The 19,449-nt window shown below is 42.0% G+C and overlaps 3 protein-coding genes across 3 annotated transcripts; all 3 read left to right on the top strand.

The window, feature by feature from the left end:
- The first annotated feature begins 33 nt into the window (after window positions 1-33).
- Window positions 34-4,859, top strand: cenpw (centromere protein W). The gene is made up of 3 exons (XM_012868824.3): window positions 34-226; window positions 332-445; window positions 4,051-4,859. Exons 1-3 carry the CDS (start codon window positions 140-142, stop codon window positions 4,075-4,077), a joined length of 228 nt encoding a protein of 75 aa, XP_012724278.2. The 5' UTR covers window positions 34-139; the 3' UTR covers window positions 4,078-4,859.
- A 3,397-nt stretch (window positions 4,860-8,256) lies between these two features.
- Window positions 8,257-12,256, top strand: LOC105930553 (R-spondin-3). Its single transcript, XM_012868823.3, has 5 exons — window positions 8,257-9,085; window positions 9,449-9,640; window positions 10,998-11,138; window positions 11,225-11,371; window positions 11,468-12,256. The coding sequence occupies exons 1-5, from the start codon at window positions 9,001-9,003 to the stop codon at window positions 11,662-11,664; spliced, it is 762 nt and encodes a 253-aa protein (XP_012724277.2). The 5' UTR covers window positions 8,257-9,000; the 3' UTR covers window positions 11,665-12,256.
- A 344-nt stretch (window positions 12,257-12,600) lies between these two features.
- Window positions 12,601-18,370, top strand: LOC105930552 (E3 ubiquitin-protein ligase rnf146). Its single transcript, XM_036147561.1, has 3 exons — window positions 12,601-12,796; window positions 14,677-14,739; window positions 15,577-18,370. The coding sequence occupies exon 3, from the start codon at window positions 15,578-15,580 to the stop codon at window positions 16,637-16,639; it is 1,062 nt and encodes a 353-aa protein (XP_036003454.1). The 5' UTR covers window positions 12,601-12,796; window positions 14,677-14,739; window position 15,577; the 3' UTR covers window positions 16,640-18,370.
- The last annotated feature ends 1,079 nt before the right edge of the window (window positions 18,371-19,449 follow it).

The raw sequence follows: 19,449 nt of genomic DNA, 5'->3' as shown, positions 1-19,449 counted from the left end.
GTGGCGCGACGACAGGGAAGACGCGAGCGAGTAAAAAAGCACGAAGAAGAAGGTGCATCCGGAAGTCAGAGAAGCGGCAAATTGGAAAGCGTACATGTAGTAAACAAACCTGTCACATTAGCACGGAACATTAACCAAAATGCCGGCCAAGTTGACGAAACTAAAGCGAATCATAAGAGGGAAGGCGATGGGGGACGTAAAAATCCCAGCGGCGTCAGAGGCGATGGTAGGCGGGTATAATCTGATCGCTTATTTACCGTGTTTTCAGATGGTGTGTGCTAGTTAGCTGCTAAGTGCTGCTGAAATAATCATTTTACCCGTCTCCCCTCAGATTGAACTGGCGGTTCTGCTGTTCCTGAACAGTCTGGCTGAAGAGGCGAGGGTTAAAGCGTTTGAGGAGAAATCTGCAACAATCAGAGCTCAGCATGTTAACGCAGTCACCAAGGTCAGCTCGTTCAGCTTACCTCCTAAAACCAGACTTATAGGAAGCCCAGCTGAGTTTATTTTCGACTTTTATGATCGTAGGATTGCCAAAAACCAATATACGAGTAAGGGCTCCTGTCCCGTGTCCGAGAACTTTACTATTAGTTAGTTTTAGACAAATTAGACACATAAGCTTAAATAACATGCCAAATAAGCATTTGGTATCCAATCAGGGTTTGTATTGTTATTTAATTTAATTTGTATTGTATTTAATTTAGTCAAAGTAACAATTTAAACAGTTCAAGCTTCCCTGACTGACTTGATAAACCGTAGTAGACCAACACAAGCAGATCTGGTGGCTCCCTAAATCATCACTGATGTTGGAAACCTCACACTGGACTGCAGCCAGCTTGAAACACGTTCCTCTGAACTCGTCCTCCACAATCTCAGACCTTGATTTTGAAATATAAGCCATAATTGTTTTTTATCTGGGGACTTAAGCAGGAGGAAACCAGTTCTTTTTTCCATAGTAACATACTTCTGTCAGTTTCTCTGGTTCAACGAGTAGCCCACCTCCTGGGGCACACAGCACGTGTGTGTGTGTGTGTGTGTGTGTGTGTGTGTGTGTGTGTGTGTGTGTGTGTGTGTGTGTGTGGCTCCCGAAGCACTGGTTCAAGGTACTCCATCTCTTGAGAATCTCCTCCAAGTAATTTAAGGAGTTTTGCCTCACAGTCTTCCCATATTTGTGATCATCCCTGCTGTTTTCCTTAACTACAGTTTTTCCTTCCATTGAACCTTCCATCAGAATGATAGGATAAAGGACTTTGTGAACGGCCAGCTTGTATACCTGTATTATACATTTCTGTATGTCTGTAATCTTAAATATTTCTGTATTATGCATCATGTTTATTGGTCTCATGTAGTTTCCTAAGAATATTTTTAGCTGTCTTTTTTGCACAGCCTTTCCATGTACTATATGGATTGGCAACTTTATGTTCGGTTGCAATATTTTCTGGTATTTATTAGGATCAAAGTATAAACGATCATTAAAAGACACCCCTGTTCACTATATATCTCTTTCTATCTATCTATCTATCTATCTATCTATCTATCTATCTATCTATCTATCTATCTATCTATCTATCTATCTATCTATATATATATATATATATATATATATATATATATATATATATATATATATATATATATATATATATATATATATATTTATTTATTTATTTATTTATTTATTTATTTATTTTTATTTTTTTACTGCAACTAATTAACACAAACAGTTTGGAGCCTCACAACAAATCTGAAAAATTGCTTTTTAAATTAAAATACAACAATATTCACGACACCAATAATTAATCCTGCAGCCTTGTAACTCAACCCTATGCAGGAATGACAAAGGTCATACAGACTGGAGACAGCAGAGACAAAAGCTCTGATAATGGGTCAGAATCTGGGAGAGTCCAACTGCATAAATATGGATCCCAGAGCTCTAGATGGAGTGTGACGGTGTAAAGGTGGTATTACTTTAATTACCGAGACTTTGTAGAGGGGCAATATAGCTCTAAACTGCGTCTTGAAATGAAAATGTAACAGATTGTCTCCCCTTTCTCTCTATCAAAACGTAACCTGGCGCGTTTTGGACAGTAAACCCAGCTTCTTTTCATAGAGTATTTTAGATAAAGCATATTTCAGAGCCTCTCTGTAGCTCAGTTTTATTTTTTAAATAAATGTCTTTTTCCAACTCTACTTAAAAATATGGAGCAATGTTCATCTTTCATTTCTGTATGAGCCCCTGGGAGGAAAAACAACAATATTTCAGTGCTTAATATATATCAGTGATTAGGTGCTTGTGTAGAACACGGGAATGAATGTCTGTTTTTGGAAAGGAAGCGTCGTCTGACCAGGATCGTTTCTGTGGAACAGGAAATGAAAAGTCTCTCTTGTGTGGAGGATCGGGAGCAGGAGGCTGTTTGGCTGAGGTTCCATGACTGAGTTTTGTGCAGGCAAGCATTCATGAAAGGCACTAAGACAAAACAAATGGAATTGGACAGTTTTTTGATTAAAAAACAATTTGATTAAACGTGGCAGACTCTCTTCACCTGGGAGTAATAAGAGCCATTTGCCCGTATTCACAAAGATTCTCAGTCTTCTCAGAGCTCCTGCATTAGCCTAAACATTCCCACCTAGGAGTCTTGGCTTATGATTGGTTGATGGTACAAGAAGAAAAAAACAACACAAATGCGCATTTAGTGAACTATCTAATCACATGCACGTTTGTTTTAAAAGGAGGTCGGAGCACGATTCTAGCCGCGCTTTTCTGAGTGCTTTGAAGTTTCCTTAAATGCGTATTTGCAGCATTGAAGCACACAACAGGACGGTGGTGAAGGTGACCCAGCACAATGCTATGAACAACCGTTTTCAGGACTGCAGTGGGACAATAAGCAGAACATTTCCTTGTCTGATCCAATCTAATGCTTAACCTTAGAGACCTGCTCCACCATCGCTCCCTTTAGTGACAGGTGAAGGTCATCGGCACCTGACTGAACCACCTTTTTATTGAATGCATTAGGCTTCTAGCTGCGTTTACCACTAATTTGTCCAATTTCATCCACGTTTCTGCCAGATGTAACTCCTCTTGTAGAGTACTGTCCAGATCGCACTCTTATCACCTAAAGCCAATAACCTGTCGTCTGTGTCAGAGCAGTATTAGTAGAGTAACCTGTCTATGTGCATGCTGCACTCTTGTAAGGAAAACGTTTGATCATTTGATTATGAGCACAGCAAGTAGCTTCGTTGGTCTACGGTTAGTCGGTGAAAGGCACATTTCCATCTTTAGGTAGAGGCGTCGTTTTAGATTTTTTTCCAAAGGTCTGGGAAGGATGCACTAATCATAGATGGATTAAAAATGTGACAGATTGGTTTTACCAGCATATGGGCAGCCATTTTAACACGCTTCCATTAAGGCTGTCAATGCCAGGTTTTGCATCCTCTGTAGGTTCTTTCTAACAGTTTGGTAATCCACGATCTCCAGATTAAAGTGGCACATTTTACGCTGCTTTAAGTCATTCAGAATTTGATAACAACTGTCCCCAGAGTTCATCTGAGCTCTCAGACCGTTAACTTTATTCATAAAAAGATTATTCAGATAGTTGGCGACCTCTGCTGGCCTGGTGAGGGATCTCCATCACGTTCCACAAACCTGGGAATAGACTTATTCCTTTTACAAATCCCAACGGTCAATGTTTTCCACTGTTTCCAAGTGTCATTGCAGATTCACTGATTGTTTGCTTGAAATAATTTCTCTTTTTGGTAAAGTTTACTTTTGTCACTCGGTTCCTGGGTTTGCAGAAGATTCTGCACAGTCCCCTGATTTCTGAGCAGCCGCTTTGACCGTATCCCTCTGTCTGAAGTTTGTCCGCTTCCATAATTATTTACAGCTTCTAATAATTTATCCATAGGTTTTTAGATTGAATTGGAGTGGGGGGGACGTTTTAACCTGAATGCTTAGATTCATTTTCAAATACAACTTTAATGAGATGAATAAAACGAACATTTTCTGTTGTGTTTTGGTGACATGACCTAAATGGTTGTTTATTTTTTTCTTTATAGAAAATGTTGAAAAGGGCAAGAGGATGAAGAGGACGAGGATTACTGTGATGAGCATGATCTCATTTGTTAAAATTAGTTTTATCCTCCTCTACAAATTCATCATTTTACTGTTTTCTGATGAATGTGTTTTGATTTGTGTCCCGGCTCTCACCCCGAATCTCTCCAAACGACAAACTTGGTTATGTTTTCTCAGTAATCCAGAGCTTTGCTCGACGGGCGATCCCAAACTAATTGCAGAGGGTCTGAACTCCTTTCTGCGCTGAAACAGGCCCGTGTTTTTTAGGCGCTCCTTCCCACAGCCCTGGCGCCCCGACATCCGCACGGCCCTCGTCTCGCTCTCCGCTCATCCGTCATGCTTTCTGTCTTCAGCTGCACGCTTCACGGCCCCCTTCGAATTCCTCGCTTCGTCACGGCACACGGAATATCTGCGCCCTCAGATGATATCCTGCTAATTCCTTATCACCACGAAGTTAAGACAAGAAGGTCGGAGTCGGAGACGGATCTGTTCAGCGTTTGTTTTATGACAGAAAAAAAATTATTATTATTTTTCATTTGGGGGATAATCTGTGTAAATGTAGCAGAAAGCATGAAGTTCTGTTGAAGTTATTGTATCTATGAGAAGCATGTTTTTTTTTGTATGTTTCTGTACATCTTGTAAAGTAATACCGCTCTAACTTGCATGTCGTCACGTTACGTCTACGGTCTGTGGTTTCATGTGATGGAGCAACACAGCCTAGTGTGTTATTGTTAAGTCGTAGTGTATGAGTGGGTTTCTTTTTGGTTTTGAATAAAAATCTAAAAAAGTGTCAGTCTGCATGTTCACCCTCATTGAATCGCCTTTATTTGCTTCTCCAGGTTCGCACATGTAGAGACTGAATTTCCTTTTGCCCGTTCCTCTCTGCAGAATATTTCGAGCTCAGTCAGAGGAATAGGAAAGCAAGTCTTAACCCAGATCAACTGGATTTAGGAATAGACTTTGACTAGGCCGGTCTAACTCTTCAATATTCTCCGATTGTAACCATTCCGCACTTTTAGGGGTTGTTGTCCTGCGAGAAGACGAACCTCCACCCCAGTCTCATCACTGTCTGTGCCTCACATCCTGGAACGCGTTTGATTAGTTGGCTCTGACCAATCCGACCAGCTTCCCTGCTCCTCCAGAAGAGCATCCTCACTGGACACGGCTGCCTCCGTGTTCTGCTGTGGGGGGGGGGGTGTTTTGCGGCCAAGGTGCAGCGTTAGCTTTCTGACACACTTTGTGTTCTGCTGGTGGATCAGATTGTGGGCTCATTTTGGCTAGTTCTCAGATTCAAGGCCTGTTGGCTTAGGAGGACAGTAGGGCTGGGTGATATGAACCAAAGATAATATCTCGATATTTTTTAGGCTAAATATATGTTTATCTCTGTTTTTATTTCTTAAAGTAATTATAGTAATTAAGTAATTTCTAAATAAAAGCATTATCCCCATTATCCCAAATGTCCAGGAGGCACTTTTTTTTTTTTTTTTTTACCAAAAGCTCTAGATATATATGAGAAACAGCTGAAAAATAACGTACTGGATTACATAAAAGTATAATTCTATGGCAACATTGTCCCTTTCAATACAAACAATATAGTTTCATCTTGTATCTCGTAAAATGTCAACATTATTTAAATCAATATCTTGCCCAGTCCTAGAGGACAGTTATGTCTTTGTGGACGTCCTGTGTTGTCAGCGGAGTTTTTGTTGGGTTAACTGAGTGCAGGAGGCAGTATATAAGTGTATGGTAAACCCTTCAGATTTTAAGTTTAAGTTTGCTAGCTGTATATAATTTATTTCAAATTCACAGTATCGCCTAAAAACTCATTTGAAATACATTGAGTTAAGTGGGGGGAAAAAAAGTTTGAAACATATACAATAAATGTGAATATGCATTTCTTACAAGGCTTGCTTCTCAGATTAAAAGTACCTTTTGAACAAAAAAACAACCTTCAAGCCCGTATTAAACATAACTTTTACCAAGCCCTACTTTTGCATGGAAAATCGTGCTGTTTTATTGGTCTGATGCAATAGTCTAACCTTTAATGCAGTGTTTTTATTTGCTGAAGGTGGGGGGGGGGGGGGAATCAGAATGAAAGGCTTTAAAATTTTATCCATCTCTGTTAATCTATATAACATTTCCCTTAGTGAATTGAGTTAAAAAATAAATAAATGAACTTTTCAATAATATTCTAATTTACTGAATATGTCTACTTTTGCGAGGATCTGTATATTGGAGCACAACACAAAGCGGCCTCGGCTCTCCATTCTCTTCTTCCTGTCACTTTTTCAGGGCTCGGTGGAGAAATTCCTTGCCCTTATGTAGTTTTTTTATTTATTTTTTTTCCCTCGCAGAATCTGATCTGGCACCCCTGGGAGCATTGCCTTTTCATGTTTATCTCCCCCGCTCAGATTTGGGGAGGTGTTACTTGGTCGTCTGAGCCCTCCAACACGTCTCTCAGGAGCAGATCTGACCTGCTGCTCGCTCTGGGATTCGCATATTTTCATAAAATGGAGCCTCTGATAACACATCTGCGCGTGTTTTATAAACCCAAATGTAACTGTTATGACTTCTTTCTCCTGAACTCGGTTGATGGCTGCAAGGTAATTTATTCTAGAAAAAAAAAAAGAGCAATGGACTTTATGGGGATTTTAAACTTTCCAGTTCAACATATGTGCCTCTCAGAGATGGTCCATATATCTATGCAGGTTTGCTGCCTGCTGGTTGATGGATGATGTTTCTCTGCAGCAGCTGGCTGGACACCCTAAAGCTCTTCTCACGTGTCATTTTATTGTCCTCCGTTCATTCTTTGCTTTCGCTCCCCCCCCAAAAAAAAAAAAAAACGGGGCTTTCCTTTTATATATACGTGTTCTTGTATATTAAAGTGGAAGCCAAAATAAAATGACGCCTTGCCCAGCTCCCCTCTTTAGATTCCTTCTCTTAAATCATTTTTTCCAACATGAATCCTCTCCGGAATGAGGTCCCACTGCAAATCTCTGGCTGTTTCCTCCTGTGACATTTTTCCAGACAGACTCACGAGTAAAAACTTCACGTTTCTTAACAAGGAACACATGCTTTCTCGGCTTTGTTTAAATCCCGTTGCGTTAGATGGATCTAAAAGCGAACGGACAAGGAAGAACACGGGCTTTTATCGCCACGTTGGCCTCGTAGCCGGGAGATGATGGGATATGAATTGACAGGCTCTGAAGCGATTTGAGAGTAAAGCAGAAGCAATGTGAAATAAATGTAAAAAAAGGCATTCCCAGACCTCTTAATGACGTGAGTAACTGTTTTGGGAATGCAGAACAGCCCAGAGTTCCCAAAACAACTGATAATGCACACCGGGAAGGCAAACAAAAACTTTGATTGTCCTCCAGGTTTTTATTTGTATTATTTTTTTTTTCTTCTTCTTCAGCCCCTCTGACACTCACTCTTCTCTAAATTTGCCTTTTCATCGAGAGGTAGTCAAATCAACCCGTGTAGTTTTGGTTCTCGTTTTCATGAACCAGGGTCTTAATGGATAACACACAGCTCACGGCTGCCGGTAACCTTGGACAGGAAAGGTGCAGACGCACAGTTTATACTATATGTTTCAGTGGGGTGTTAACGGGTAGTGAGGAAATAAAACTGAATCTTTAGTGAAGGGGGAAAAAGAAGTGGCTTTCATGCACGCATCTCTGGCTGAGCCTAAAATCTCAGCAGCAAACTTTAATCGGACTTTATTTTTTACTGCTTTCTAAAGCGCAATGCATTCATTTTACGCAGCTTCCTACTTGTTGAATCTTAAATTTACTTACCCGTGATGCTAATGCATCATCCTTTATAATGAAATAATCGATGCTCAACGTCACAATTCATGATACATTAGATTAAAAAGGGTGAATAAAAAAACACTAATTTATGTTTTAAGTGGGAATTTAGTTCAGATCGTTCTGGTAGTGAACAACAAACACGAATATGTTGAGTTTTTTACCTGTGCGAGCTTTGGAACTAGTTATTTTAAAGGGTGACCTTTCACAGCTGATCTGTCTGAAAGTAGGCCTATGATGAGCTAAATGACTTTTGAAAAGATGTCTTGTTTTGCACCGATCCTGACCAAGTAACTTGAGGCTTTTGAGGGGAGCTCTGATTAAAAGTAAAAGTTTTGTTGTTTTGGATAACAGTTTAGGTAATTAACGGTGTCAAGGTCGAGCGTGCAAGGAGCCGTATTTTTTTTTTTTCCCGCCACGTGGGCTGCGCCAAAACAACCCTGCAGCAGCACTGAGAAATTTCCAGAGAACTTGTGTTGAAAGTGTGCGGAAGATTCCCGCTTTATGCTTTACCTGTGGGGATTTTTGTGAGCAACCGCTTATACAAGCTAGATTTTTCTGTTTTCTTATTGCCACAGATGCCTTCATTTTATTTTTGGGGGTCAAAAGTTAATTGACAGTTCAGGAAGACAGGTCATAGGCAGGACTTAACAGTGAGAATGCTGATTGAACTGAACTAAAAGAGAGCCCCCCCTTCAGAAAGAGCTGCGAAGAGTCGCTGTCCGCGCACTGATCCAAAGCAACAGACGCTGTAGATGTGATAGTGGATCAGAAGGAGGGATGAGGGGGGAAAAAAGGAAAGGAGGGTGGGAGCGTGAGCATGTGCAGGAAGAAAAAGACCTTACCCAAACCTTGAATGTGTTGGAGACTCGACCATCTTATGATGGCTCCTCTCTCGTTTGCTGTCTCCGCGCCGTCCTGCCAACTTGAGTGAACTCATGGAACACGCTCTGGATTTTTTTCTCCAAGAGAACGCTTCCACGCTTCCCCGCCGCAGTCTTTGCATGGACCCAACAGAAGGAATGTTATGGAGCCCTCCACCGACTCATTCAAAGGCGTCCCCGTTGGGTTTTGGGTGTGACGTGACGCGTCTCTGTTGACTGGGTGAACTGAAGGCGAAGGAAAATGCAGATACCGTCATTAATCTGGATGCTGCAGCTCGTGAGCGTTTCCAGAGGCCCGGACGGCGCCGGCGTTCAGAGGTTTAAACGTGAGTCTCACCTTTGTTATCCCTCTCCGAGTCGGCGTGAGCTCCCTCGCGAGGGACAGCAGTAAAGGAGTACATATGGAGACGATAAGCGTGGACTGTGCAGCTCTCAGGGAACAATGTGGTCAGAGATTTCCACTTGATTTACTTGCATGCACACAGAGAAATTCAGGGCTGAGATCACGACTCGTAAAAAGCAAGTTGTCTGGAAAACGTGCCGCTGCAGAACAGGGCCTTTAAAGAAACTGTTAGGCGCGCTGAGGCGACCTAAATAGTGATTATGTTTAGTCCAGATCTGTCCATCCTCTGCCCCGCACGCGTGCAGGATCGATTTCACATTGCCGTTTACCTCTGAACCTGTGACAGGTAGTGATCCGGTGGGCAACAGCTGTCAGCCGGGATGTGCAACGTGCTCGTCAACGAACGGCTGCCTGTCCTGTAAGCCCCGCTTGTTCTTCCACCTGGAGCTGGACGGGATCCAGCAGAGGGGGACGTGTCTGTCCTCCTGTCCCCGAGGTCACTACGGCATGCGCTCTCCCCACATCAGCACTTGCATCAGTAGGTAACAGTGAACGGGAGGACGTCACTTGGTCCAAGACACGTTTGAAAAGTATACTATTGGCTTACAAAGTGATGGACATGCTGTGCAAAAGTATTCGCACCCTATTAGCTTTTGTTTTTTATGTTACAACAGCAAGCCTCTTAGTGTGTGGATTCTATGTGATAGATCAACCCTATGTAGTGCATAATTAAGTCAAAGTAAAATTATATATTTTCTTTCTCTCAACATTTTGCACAGATACAAATCTGAAAAGTGTGGCATGCTTTTACAGCTGCATATCAATTGGGGATTTGTCTCAATAGTTTTTACACATCTAGAGACTAAAACTCCTGGCATTTTTTCTTTCTATTATAGCCGAATAGTAGCCAGATAGCATGAAGAGCATTTATAAATGTTATTGTTTAACTCATAGAAACCCAGAGATTTACCATTGGATATAATTCTGGACTTTAACTAGGCTTTTGTAACATAAATTTGCTTTGATCTAATCCATGTTAGTATGTTAAAATATTTAGGTTTGTTATCGCTCTGAAAGTTGAACCTTCACCTCAGTCCCACTGAATTGCAGCCTGGAACAATTTTTTTTTTTTTTAAATCCTGGATTGACCTGTTTTTGGCTCCATCTATCCATACACAATCTGTGAAATGTGGTATTCTTAATGCTATTTTACTGTAGGTTTTTGGATATAAAGAATCAGTTTGTTTAGGGTTTAATGTAACTTAAGGAATTCTGGATTCATCCACTAGTTTTGTTCCAAATTTATTGCAATCCTCTGGGCATTTAACCAGAGATTGGTGTATTTTAGTGGTTTCTTGCCAAGTAAGCTTTGATTTGCTTAAATGAGGCTGTTCTAATAATAATTCGCTAGGCTCGATCCATTTGTACCATCGTTCCGTTTTGTGTGGCACCAAAGCAGCCCCACAGCATGATAGTACCATCACCATGTTTGCTTGTCTCTGCCCTTTAATTGCTTTGTTTCATTTTAATCAAACTTTTTTTTTTTCAATTTGTTCCAACAACCTTCTAGTCAAAGCAGATCTTTGTTGTTATGCATTAATATTAAAAACTTTTTTTTTTTTTGCTTCCCATAGTTTCAGACAACCTTAAAGTTTTTTTTTCAAATTTTGTTCGTACAGGTTTGTGTTCTACAATCATTTTGCCCAGAAGTTCAACGAAAATGACAACAGAATCCAAGATTATTTTCGCAGACTAATCCATGATTACAAATGTATATATGTCTTTTTTTTTCTTTAATGCATGCAATGAAGTGTCTGCCAGCCCTCTAATAGATTGCAGTCAATGTGGTTAAACAAACAGGCAGTAAGCGTTTTTTCATTCCCGTTGGCCTGCAGAGTGCAAGGCGGACTGCGCTTCCTGCTTCAGCGACAACTTCTGCACACGCTGCCATGCCGGCCACTTTCTGTTCCGGGGCAAATGTGAAAGCAGCTGTCCGTCCGGGCTGACAGCAAACCCGGTGCTGCGAGAGTGCACAGGTACGGCGCGTCTTCCTCAGCACGCATTGGAAATGGTTGCAATGAGGTTCTCCGCAGCTTGCTTATCTTTTTTCTGTCTCGGTCAGAGTGCCCTGAGGGGTGTGAGCTGTGCGTGGGGAGGAACAACTGCACGAGGTGCAGAGCAGACATGTACCACCTCCATGGCCAGTGCAACCACACCTGTCCCCAAGGCCTTGAGCCCGATGCCCAGCTCATGCAGTGCGTCCCCCAAAGTGAGAGATGCTGTCCTTCTCTTACTCGTCTCCCTCTCTCCAACGAGTGTTTTATGTTTTCTTTTTTTCTTTTTGATTGTCCTCTGTCTGATGAAGTTCATTGCGAAGTTGGAGAATGGACGAGTTGGGGTCAGTGTGTTCGGAGGCAAAACGCGACGGTCCACAGGAGGGGAGAGGAAACACGCACACGACTAATTCTGCACTCCCCGAGCACCTCCGGCGACCCCTGCCCTCACCTCGCAGAGATCAGGAAATGTACGGCGAAAAAGAAGCAGAGAAGCAGGTCGGAATGAACTGAGGAAAATCACCTGTAAATTATTAAAAACTTTCAATCTTATCCTGCTCATCTACACGTTCAGGACGTTTCTCAAGCATTCCAGTGAAAATGAAAAAAATAATGATTTGTCCATTTAACATATTTTTTGTTTTGTTTTTTGTTTTGCAGTTTCATGGCAGAAATCTAATAAAATCTCACATTTAGCTGCCGGTGTTTCAAAATACAACTTTCCTGCAATGTTTTACTCTAACAGTTCAAAGTAACCACATCTTTTTTTCCCCCTCCTTTCAAGCGAATGATTTGAACAAATAATGTAGCTTAATTTAAACAACTGCGCGAGGAATAAATCTGATGGTTGCATGCCGACGTTGCTGAACTATGTTTACAATCTGTAATTCGTAATCCTAGTTTTTCATTATGTCAGATGTGTTCCTATATACAGGTTATAACATTTCTGTCTGTTGGAAAAGAGAAGCTCTTCTTTACATTGTTTTTCACCTGGGGGTTGTTTGATCCTGAGTGGCTAGGTTGTGCCATTGTACATACAGTAAAACCCATGGGGGCAATCTTGTTATTTGTGACGTTATTAAAAATTGCAAAGCCATGAACTCATGAAATATTTTCCCACAAATACCTGTCAAAAAATAAAAATGTCCTCTGACCCACAGAGCTAAGCTATAGGGACAGTGGCATGTAGTTTTAATATATGCAATCACATAACTTATAGGATAAAGAAAACAATAATAAAAGAAAACAATAAAAGAAAAATGAAAAAGCAATAAAAAATTTTTTGCCAAAATATGAACGACCAAACAAACATACAAAACCTTAAATTTTATTTAACATTTTTAAAGCATTCAACATTCTTTTTATGTGTATGTTCCAGTTGCGTGTGCGCAGTTGCTGCGGTGCGCGTCGGTGTGTGTGTGTGTGTGTGTGTGTGTGTGTGTGTGTGTGTGTTAGCGCCTCCTCCTGGCCTGCCACACCTCACCAGGCTCTATCGGCGCTATGACTTAGATAAGATGATATTTATATAAGGTACTATTTACTTGGCTTATATTTATACGCAGCCAAATATGGCTTTAGGTGTATAAATATCTCTACCTGGACTTCAGCCGGAGACGTTGTTGGAGGCCCCCCGTTTCCAGGTAAGCTAGCTCCGAAGCTAACAGGCTAACATTGTGCTACTGGAGGTGAACACGCAGACATTAGCTAGAAAAGTATTAAAACTCAGGCTGTCTGGCGGTTATATTACTTTCCATTAGACCAATAAAGCGCTAAGCCCGCGAATAGATACCGCAAACTCTTATTTTATTTAGCAATTTAATATTTGGCTAATGCTAGCTTAGCGGTCAGCTAAGCTTGAGCGGCTACGCTAGTTACCGCTGTTGAAAACAGCCTTTTCTTGCCTAATTTACAGTATTTTAGTAGGTTATGGGAGTATACCACAAACTATGTCGTTCTAGCTGAAAATCAAGCTAGAGAATACTTTTATTGACATGTGGACATTAGCAACTCAGGTGTTATGGTAGGTGGTGTATGAGGGAGTTAGTAGTGTCAACAAACAGATGCACTGGGTTCAGGTAACATCCAGGCAAATCCACTTCCTGACCAGGTAATTATTTCGGTCTCAATAGTTCAAGACTTTTTTGGCAGTGGTGTTGTGTTAGATTGCATTAATTCAACTTTATTCTACCGAGATCGTTTCATAAACGGTGACTAGTCAATTTCTTTTTTCCATCTTTTTCATTACATGCATTTGGCTCCAAAGCTGTTGATGGAAACAACTGATTAAAAGCAAGTTGTTTACTCCTTATGTTTATTTATCTATGGGTTCTTCAAATATGTGGAACCTGATTTAACTATTCTCCAAGTGTGGATTAAAATTGTACAAAAATAAAAATACGAGTATGGAAAGAAATTTCGCATTTATTTCAATGATGGGCAAAATCTGCTCCATTTACCGTTTTTTATTTATTTTTTTGTTAGGTTTTTTTTTTGTTTTTTGTTCCATTTGAATGGGACAAACATTACTATTAAAGATAAGTTGCTGAAATACACACAGCAGTCTTTAAATGACTATTTCATCTATTAAGGGAAAAAAAAAAAGCTCTCCAAAGCAGTTGGCCTCTAAAGCTGCCCACCAGTTCCACCCTTGGCAACCACAACAACAGCCATCAGGCGTTTCCAATAAATGTTAAGATGTTTTTTCCAGGTCTTGTTTATTGTATTATGATTTTTTTTTTTTAACCCATTTTATGTCAGACATATTTTTTTAATGGGATTTCTTGGTTCTACTTGTCTGGCAAAAATCGGGCCTGGTTGTGGTGAGTGAAAATGTCGCTAATCGCAGTTTAATATTTCAACAACGTGTGTGTTTGATTTTTCTACTATGGCCGGGTAGGTTTCTATTTTTAAGAAAGGGAACTCGTTTGAAAACGGCTCTCTGTATTTACTCAGGTTATCTGTGACTGATATTAACATTTGTTTGGTCTGGAACACTTGAATGTAATCAAGGAAGCACAAACAGAGGAAGTTTGCAAGGACGACCGTAGAACCTAGAAAATTAGCTAGTTAACCAGAAATCCACATGTGTATATTTTTCTTTCATCTACTTAGATCAAAGACCAGAGATTGGTCGTTTGAAATAAAATTGTGATGTTTCACATCACCCGAAATTGGAAATGGTTGCTGTCCAGGAAAACCCAGATCGCTGCTTCTCTAATAAAGTCATAAGTTTGTTGAGAATAAAACTCCTTTTTACATTGATTGATATTTAAATTGTACCCTTTAACTCTGAATTAACACAACATAAGGTTTTGTCTCAGTTGGATACTTTTTGCTTGTGAGTTATTGGCCATCAAACTGCAGTTAAATGCACAGTCTTTTAAAAAATCCAAAATAAAAGCCATTTAAAGCTTCTTTTTTGTCTGTATCCATTATTGATTTATAAAGTTTGTGAAATGCCCAAAGAAACTGTCTGCACGGGGATTTTTACCCAGTGCACCGTCTGTTCTTTGTGTGTCAGGGAAGGCTGCAGGGGGATTGGACACACCTAGAAGAGACCCCAGCTACAGGAGACGTATAGCAGGTAAACTGGGATTAGGAATTACATTTTGTGACGATCCATATAGCATCTGTCTGTGGAGAAGACCACAACCTCAGGCTACGGTGGCCCTGAAGTGCAAACCACATCAACAGATCTCTAAACACAACAACAAATTTAAAAAATGACATATTCAAAACAACAAATTAAAAAACAAAACATATGCAAAACCCCAACAGCATCTTGAAAAACAACATTAACTGGAAACAAATGCAAATTAAAAAAACACAACTAAATATTGAAATACACAATAACATCATGAAAGCACAATAACATTTCTTTATTTTTAAAACAGGACAAAAAAATTCAAATCAAAACATTTCCAAAACCACAACATCATCTTAAAATAACACGTCTCCATTGAAACGCTACAACTCGCTAATCGGGAAGACGGCGCCGTTTGGCTTTTGAACCGAAGTTAATGATAACCTGCATGTTTTCAGGCAGAATAACTTCCAGTCATAAAAGCCAAACAATGCCGTCGTCCAATCAGCGACGTTTCACTGGTACCTACCTCTGACAGGTTAACGTCATTGTGTTATTTTACGATGATATTGTGGGTTTGGAAATGTTTTGATTTGAATTTGTTGACCTGTTTTGTTTTAATGTTGTTGTTGTGTATTTCAATATTTATTTATTTTTTTATTTGTATTTGTTTTAAGGTGTTGTGTTCTCCAATTTGTACATGTGCTTAGTTAATGTTGCTTGTGTGTTTTTTTTTGGGTGTTTTTTTTTTTTTTTTTTTTTTTTATTATTATTGTAGTTGTGTTTATAGATTTGTGGAGTAGCCGTCCCACCGGGTTCTGTTGTTTCTCTCCGCAGCATGGCCGGCTGTGGCGAAGTGAACCTCTCGGTGAACGGCCCAGCTCCCTCCAAGCTGAAGGAGGAGGCGGGAGAGGACGCCCTCAGCGGCTCCCCCGCCGCCGTACCCCCGGAGTGCGCCATCTGCCTGCAGAGCTGCGTCCACCCCGTCCGTCTCCCCTGCTGCCACATCTTCTGCTTCCTGTGCGTGAAAGGCGCATCCTGGCACAGCAAGCGCTGCGCCCTCTGCCGCCAAGAAATCCCCGAGGACTTCCTGGAGCGTCCCGTCCTGCTCTCCCTGGAAGAGCTGAAAGCCGCGGCGGCGGGGCTGAGCCGGGGCGGCGGCGGGGGCGGGGAGTCTCGCGGTGACCACGCGTGGTACTACGAAGGGCGCAATGGCTGGTGGCAGTACGACGAGAGGACCAGCCGAGAGCTGGAGGAGGCCTTCATGAAGGGGAGGAAGAGCACCGAGATGCTGATCGCCGGCTTCCTTTACGTGGCAGACCTGGAGAACATGGTGCAGTATCGCAGGAACGAGCACAGCCGCAGGCGCAAGATGAAGAGGGACGTAGTCAACATCCCCAAGAAGGGCGTGGCAGGGCTGAGGTTGGAGTCCGAGGCCGCATCCGTCCCGGCGCCACCGGCGGCGGGCTCCTCGACGGCGGACCGCGTGAGCTCGGCCGACGGCTCGGATTCGTCAGGCCAGCCTCAGTCTTCGTCCTTCGGGATCCTGCTGTCCCTTCCGCCCGTCAGACCTCAAACGCTCCTCGGGCGTCACCTGAACAGCCCGCTGTCTCCGACGCCGTCCACCCTGGAGCAATCCTTCTCTCAGCTCCTCATCAGCCGGCCAGCGGGGGGGGAGGTGGAAGAGGACGAGGAGACGCACACGTGTGAGTCTGCGTCGGGCAGCAGCGAGAGCGAAGAGGAGGAGGAGGAGGAGGAGAGCGATGGAAGGAGACGCACACAACGAGCGCTAAGAGAGAGCCGGCACACCAGAGTTCCTCCGAGGGGCATGCCTTCCAGCTCGGCCCTCAGCCTTCGCTCTCGCAGTCCTGACGGACAGTGCACCGTGACAGAAGTGTAAGACTCCATAGACTCCTACCAGCTCAGCAAAAACACATGAACCCATCTCCAAGGAGAAACACCTCTGCTGTTGTCCTGGTCACCATTCAGACACACTGACCACGTGCCAAATGCCATTTACTACTTATGTCTGTTAAAATAACGACTCGGTTAAATTTAGCCTGCGTTCTAAAGCTTTACAACGCTGCAAACAATTAGCAGGAGTTGCATAAACCCCTTTTTTTTCTTTTTTTTTTTTCTTCCGAAACTGTTTTCAGAGAGAAACGGGAGCAGGCCTGTTTTCTCGCTCATAAATCGGTCCGACTCAGAGAGAGACGCTGACAGATGCTGGGACGCTCGTGTGTTGAACCTCCTGCATAACGATGATGATGATTGAAAGGGACTCGAGGTTTATTTCTCTTAACTGTTCATCTAGTTGGACGCAGCAGTGTACAAGTACGCCGAGCGCTCTGAGAAGTGAAACTGTTTTGCTCAGTGGAGCCTGGTGGCTGGATTTCAAGACTTTATCGTGTCCTTCCTTATTTGTGACCTTCTTTTCTTTCCTAGTTATACCTCCTTTCAGTCTCTTACAGTTTTCCTTCCTTCTTTCTGCCTTTCCTTTCGTATCTCCTCGTGTCCTTCCTTGCTTCCTTCCTCTCTCCCTCATGTTCCCATCCTTTCTCTCCTTACTTCCTTCATTATTTCTTTAAGCTTCCCTCCTTGTTTTTTGGCACATGAGGCCTAAACTCTTGTCTAAGCATCCGACCCAAATTCACAGACTTTTAAACAGCGCTGAAAACTGCACATTTGAGTCTGGAAAAGTTGCTAAGACGTAACGAATTGACCAAAATGTTTTTTTTTAAAGTGCTAAGCAATCCTTTAATAACTCACGGACGTTCCAGCATCTGCACTATTCCTGATCTAAGTCGCGCCCCCTGTGGCCGCGTTCCTCCATCAAGTTTAGAAACGGGTCTTCTGGCGAGTCGCGTCTGAAATTAAGAAACTTGTTTTAATTTTTTTACGTGTGGCACAGGTACACGACTTACTTTGAAATAAAATCATGTTGTTTTCCTCCCTAATCTTTTCAGCTCAGGAATGCGGCTGATACTTTAATGGTTTTTATTTAAAAAAAAAAAAAACTTCTTGAGCGATGAAGTAAAAAAATCAAGCTAAAATGTAGCGCGTTAACATGAGAGCTGCAGAGGGTTAACAGCTTTGTTTTTTTTCTTTTTCCTTCCTGCAGTTTTTCATTTTAAGGAGGTCACTCTGGATGTGATCTGCTGAAATAGAAACGTGTGTGTGTGTGTGTGTGTGTGTGTGTGTGTGTGTGTGTGTGTGTGTGTGAGCAGAGGGAGGCTGTATTCCCTCTGTTTTGGTGTCTTGTTTTAATTATGGCGCGTCGGGGCCGCCGTGAACAGCGCTGGGTGCTGAACAGCTACTGGCAGACCCACTGGAAAGTTTTTGTTTCTATGTTCAGGGACACGCATTTAGGTTTCTATTTTCGACAGAGCAGCCCTAACAGCCACTATCAAAGTAGCTGCATTGACATGTTCTTGGATGAGCTCAGCCTCTTTTACTCCCGCCGCTGCTCGTTTCCCCCCCCCCCCTTTTTTTTTTTTTCCCTCCCGCTGGGTTTGTTTTTAACTTCGTCCTGTCTTGGTTCGACTCTCTGTGACCATTTTCATCTGTGTGGCGTTCTCTCTCGTGATGTTTTGTGAAGCTATTAAAAGTGTTTGTCGATGACTTCAAGTGACATTTTTTTTTTTTTTAAGATTTTATTAAATTAGTAACAAAGCACTCATAAAAACTGTGGTATTTACATGTGTATAAAAAAAAAACAGCGATTTCTCATCTGACATCAAATCAAACTAAACTTTTCCTGCTTTCCATCAGGTTGGATTAGCAGAACGTATCTGCTCAGAAGTTAAAAAGGTTACTTTAGATGACTTGATACTTCATTACCTAACTTTTTTTTTTCATCAGGCAACACAGGGCATGTGGCCTGATGAAACTAAAATTGAACTGCTCAGCCACAATTACCGTTGTTACGTTTGGAGGGAAAATTGAGAAGCTTCCAGGAGGTCAAGGGCCATAGAAACAGGTTTTTATTTTATCAGTGTCACCCCTCTACCTTAATACTAGGGAGCAACCTTGTACCAATAAAGTCAAATCATGCCAGTATGGCACCATCTCCAGATGTCCGTTTGATAGAGCAACCATCTATTTGCACATGCTGGTAACCAGCATCTTTATACGGTGTGTCTGAAATGACAAGACAGACCACATAAACCAATAATGGATGGGATCGAGAAGAAAGAAAATGGGTATATATGCAGAAACCTTTAGGTAGCCTCTGAAAACAGTGGTCAGGCCATCAACGCGTGGCTACAGATGGGTCTAAATGGACAAGGACCCGAAGCGTAATGAATTAGTTAATAAATGGGTTAAAGACAACAGGGTTAGTGTTTTGAAGCGGCCACCACAACGTCCTGATCCACATCTGAGTGGGCAGAGCTGTAAAAAGTGCATGTAAATAAGGCGGCCAACGCACCAGACCCTTGTTCCAGCGGCTCTGTCAGGAGGAATGGGCCCAAAACCCAGACAACTGTTGGGAGACCCAAGTCATGCAGGCACTGTTAAAAGGCAACGTTGCTGTTTATTAAGAACATTTATGTAAGCGTCTGACAGAAGAAAGTCATTAAACATTTATAAAACGTAATTTTCTCTCTTATTATCCTGGCATTTATCAAATGGAAATCATTTTGTGATCCTATTTTAGACTGGCTTAACGTCAGTGGGGAAGAGTCACGTCTCGTTCTGTTTGTAGACCAC

Source organism: Fundulus heteroclitus, chromosome 15, assembly GCF_011125445.2.
Source record: "Fundulus heteroclitus isolate FHET01 chromosome 15, MU-UCD_Fhet_4.1, whole genome shotgun sequence".
NCBI classification, from domain to species: Eukaryota; Metazoa; Chordata; class Actinopteri; order Cyprinodontiformes; family Fundulidae; genus Fundulus; species Fundulus heteroclitus.
The sequence above is the reverse complement of the archived record's forward strand: the minus strand, read 5'-3'. Positions and strand labels throughout refer to the sequence as shown.